The 4,280-nt window shown below is 36.2% G+C and overlaps 1 protein-coding gene across 8 annotated transcripts in view; it reads right to left on the bottom strand.

Annotated features, from left to right (window-relative positions):
• Positions 1-4,010, bottom strand: part of LOC107659515 (tropomyosin alpha-1 chain-like) — a 30,743-nt gene extending 26,733 nt beyond the window's left edge. Inside the window, exons 1-2 of one of the 8 annotated variants that reach the window (XM_016448493.1) lie at positions 3,709-4,010; positions 2,765-2,890 (exon numbers count right to left, since the gene is read on the bottom strand). In XM_016448493.1, coding sequence (XP_016303979.1) covers positions 2,765-2,890; positions 3,709-3,822 — 240 coding nt within the window. In that variant the 5' untranslated portion in view covers positions 3,823-4,010. Of the gene's footprint in view, positions 1-2,489; positions 2,616-2,764; positions 2,891-3,708 lie in introns of all 8 variants that reach the window. The other 7 variants (XM_016448491.1, XM_016448492.1, XM_016448490.1 and 4 more) reach the window with 7 other exon arrangements.
• Positions 4,011-4,280: the final 270 nt, after the last annotated feature.

Genomic DNA, 4,280 nt, shown 5'->3' with positions numbered 1-4,280 from the left:
CAAATATTATATTACTATTATATTTATATAATGTATAATTGATTAATTTAATAATATTATATTACTATTATATATTTCACACACACACACACACACATATTTAACTTTTATTTCTAAACATTTTGATATTGTAATGCACAGATATTATGACAAAAATATTATGGAAAATTATGACAAAAATAATTTTATACCTAGAATAATATTACATTATTGTGATTATATTAATTAATTTATTACTATTAAATTAAATGAATTTCTTAGAATAAATTATCATTTATAATATAATATCATTTTTATATATTTAAAATTAATTTATAATATTTTATAATTAATATTTTATTGCTATTACATTTATATAATTTATCAACATGAACCAATAATGTTAAAAAACCTTTTAATTTGACATTTAAATTTTTTTTGTTAAAACTATTTTTGTTAAAATTAAAACTATTTTTGCGCCCTTTGTGTAGTTCTGTTGATGTACACGAGGGGGAGTCCAAGTGTGCACTTTGCAAGACCATACTACAAAGATTTATTATTTTAACAGAACAAAACTGAGTCAGAATTAGTTTCTACTCACATATGTTCTTTTATGTTCGTATATCTCTCAATTATTGAATAACCCATGTCGAATCAATGAAACGCAAAGCGACTCAAGAGTTCAAATGAGGCTTAGGCTAGAGAGGCATATCTTGTATCATGCAAAGCTATGCAAATACTTGTCAAGACTTTGGATCGTCTACTCATGCAGAATACAATTTAGTCTTAAAAGAATCAATGGCAATTTTAAAAGAAAGTATTTCAGTCGATCAGTCTTTCTCAAGGGCAGAGACCAAGGAGTGGGTCTGAGTCTTGACCATATAAAGCACTAGGCTAAATATAACAGCCTGCCTGCTCACTCTCTCCTGTCTTGGAATACACGTCTTGTAATTTAAAATCGCGAATCGTGTCGCCTATTTATGTTTGCATACCTATACTAATGCACCATGTTTGGTCAGAGATGTGCGGAATGTGTTTATAATACCAAGCCATAGGCGACTTTTTGGCCATATAGTTCGCGAGTGACGTCACACATACAGCGCGAGCACAAAATATATGGCGTGACGTCACTTTATTTTGACGTCTGAGGAAAAAAAGAGCAACCTGGGTCCGAAAGCAATATTCACAACCATCCTCAAACATGAAAACAGACTCTTATCTGTAAATAATAGAGGTGTGGCATGCCAAAAGTGTCAGGAAAAGATGCGTGAAGAAGGCGGTGATGCTCCATATAGCTACTCACATCTGCGGCTTTCTTCTCAGCCAGCTCCACTTTTATTTCTAAACATTTTGATATTGTAATGCACAGATATTATGACAAAAATATTATGGAAAATTATGACAAAAATAATTTTATACCTAGAATAATATTACATTATTGTGATTATATTAATTAATTTATTACTATTAAATTAAATGAATTTCTTAGAATAAATTATCATTTATAATATAATATCATTTTTATATATTTAAAATTAATTTATAATATTTTATAATTAATATTTTATTGCTATTACATTTATATAATTTATCAACATGAACCAATAATGTTAAAAAACCTTTTAATTTGACATTTAAATTTTTTTTGTTAAAACTATTTTTGTTAAAATTAAAACTATTTTTGCGCCCTTTGTGTAGTTCTGTTGATGTACACGAGGGGGAGTCCAAGTGTGCACTTTGCAAGACCATACTACAAAGATTTATTATTTTAACAGAACAAAACTGAGTCAGAATTAGTTTCTACTCACATATGTTCTTTTATGTTCGTATATCTCTCAATTATTGAATAACCCATGTCGAATCAATGAAACGCAAAGCGACTCAAGAGTTCAAATGAGGCTTAGGCTAGAGAGGCATATCTTGTATCATGCAAAGCTATGCAAATACTTGTCAAGACTTTGGATCGTCTACTCATGCAGAATACAGTTTAGTCTTAAAAGAATCAATGGCAATTTTAAAAGAAAGTATTTCAGTCGATCAGTCTTTCTCAAGGGCAGAGACCAAGGAGTGGGTCTGAGTCTTGACCATATAAAGCACTAGGCTAAATATAACAGCCTGCCTGCTCACTCTCTCCTGTCTTGGAATACACGTCTTGTAATTTAAAATCGCGAATCGTGTCGCCTATTTATGTTTGCATACCTATACTAATGCACCATGTTTGGTCAGAGATGTGCGGAATGTGTTTATAATACCAAGCCATAGGCGACTTTTTGGCCATATAGTTCGCGAGTGACGTCACACATACAGCGCGAGCACAAAATATATGGCGTGACGTCACTTTATTTTGACGTCTGAGGAAAAAAAGAGCAACCTGGGTCCGAAAGCAATATTCACAACCATCCTCAAACATGAAAACAGACTCTTATCTGTAAATAATAGAGGTGTGGCATGCCAAAAGTGTCAGGAAAAGATGCGTGAAGAAGGCGGTGATGCTCCATATAGCTACTCACATCTGCGGCTTTCTTCTCAGCCAGCTCCAGTTTCTCCTGTGCATCTTTAAGAGCCTCAGAATATTTGTCGAGCTCATCCTCCGTGCCCTTCAGTTTCTTCTGCAGTGCCAGGAGGTCATCCTCAAGCTGCGCGTGTTTGAGTGATTGATTGGCAGACAGCAGTGAACAGCGGGAAGCAGAGTGCGCGTGGTGTGGCGGGCAAAGAGACCGACAGAGAAAGAGACGGGAAGAAAGAAAAGTTAGGGAGATTCAGACAGGAACACACAGGAAAATACCTTGGTGGCGACCTCCTCGGCGGACAGGAGCTTCTCCTCGACGCTCTGGTACTCCTCAAGCACTTTATCACGCTCGTCCTCCGTTACGCGCAACCTCTTTTCCAACTGAATTAGTTCGTCTTCTAACTACACATGCATAAATGACAGTTTTCATAACAAATGAGGTAAACTTTTATTAGAAATGTTACTAAACGTCTATTTTAAATACTAAACATGCTGTTTAACCCTTGCTTGTGGTCTCGGAGACCCAAAGGCTTATTTAATAGCTCAAAAATATACTTAACATGCATTTGTTTTATTTATTGATTTATTTTTACAGTGTGCTTTCTTGGGATCATACTTCTTAAAAGTTTGTGTACTTACCACAAAGGGTTAAAGCATCAATAGTATATACCAAACGAGTTTTAATTTGGTCAGAAGAATATTTTGAAGCGAAGGTTTTAATTTTGAAATTAGGCTACTACAGTCACAGTGTTGAAAGAACAGCCCACTAAAACGGTTGACTGAATACTTCAGTTTAAGTAGTCTAATCCAAAAGTTAGGCTACAGCCTACTGTCATTATCTCATTCAACCATTTTGAGTTTAATTAGCCTGCTAATGATGAAAATATAGTTGAAACACTGAAAACGAATAAAATCGAGTAGAAGTTACAGAAATAGGCTATTATTCGACAGTATAGGCTAGTTGATCCTGTATCAATGGAACATTAAGGGTTAATGAATTCAAGGTTACATGTTTCGGCATTAGATGTGTGACAATAAAAGGGGCATTGAAAAAAGAAATAGGGCATTAATTGATATTGAAAAGTTTAATTCTCGTACTCGTTACTTTTACCCTTCTTCAGTCACTATAAATCCACTCAGGCGCAGTAATAATCCATTTATCAAGTAGCAAGCGGGAGCGTTATGGATAACTTTTAAAAGTCCTCATAAAAACCGCAGACCTGTTTGCTCCTGTCCTCCGCTGCCTTTTTGTCTCCCTCAGCCTGCTCAGCTCTGTCCAAGGCGTTCTCCTTGTCGAGCTTGAGCATCTGCATCTTCTTCTTAATGGCATCCATGGCTGCTTATGGGTTGCTCGGCTGCAAAAGAGAAATGTCCAGAGAGGAGCGAGGGTCAGAAGCGCTTGGGACTGACTGAACGCAGACAGAGCTGGAGTGCGAGCGCCCGCTCCTGTGCGCACTCTCAAATACGCACTTTCACGGGAGGGGTTACTGAATTCCTCTGGACATTCAATACTTTTTAGGAAACAGCCGCATCGGGCTGATTCTCCATGCCCCGTGTCTTTTTTTTATGGATCTGAGAGGCGATTCGCTGCTGCTCGACATTTGACCGTTTATATGCCTATATAAGGGGTGTGATGGGCAAGGCGAACTCCTCAAGACGTCTTCACACATACAGACGGGGGTCTCGAGACGCTTTCGACGTTCATCAAAACGCAACGCTCATGGAAGGAGATGCAATCATCTGATTCATTTTATTTTAGGGGTTCAAAGAAAATGTTACAAAATACAAATAC

Source organism: Sinocyclocheilus anshuiensis, unplaced genomic scaffold (genome assembly GCF_001515605.1).
Source record: "Sinocyclocheilus anshuiensis isolate Anshui unplaced genomic scaffold, SAMN03320099.WGS_v1.1 scaffold387, whole genome shotgun sequence".
NCBI lineage: Eukaryota > Metazoa > Chordata > Actinopteri > Cypriniformes > Cyprinidae > Sinocyclocheilus > Sinocyclocheilus anshuiensis.
Note: the sequence above shows the minus strand (reverse complement) of the source record. Positions and strands in the feature narration are given on the sequence as shown.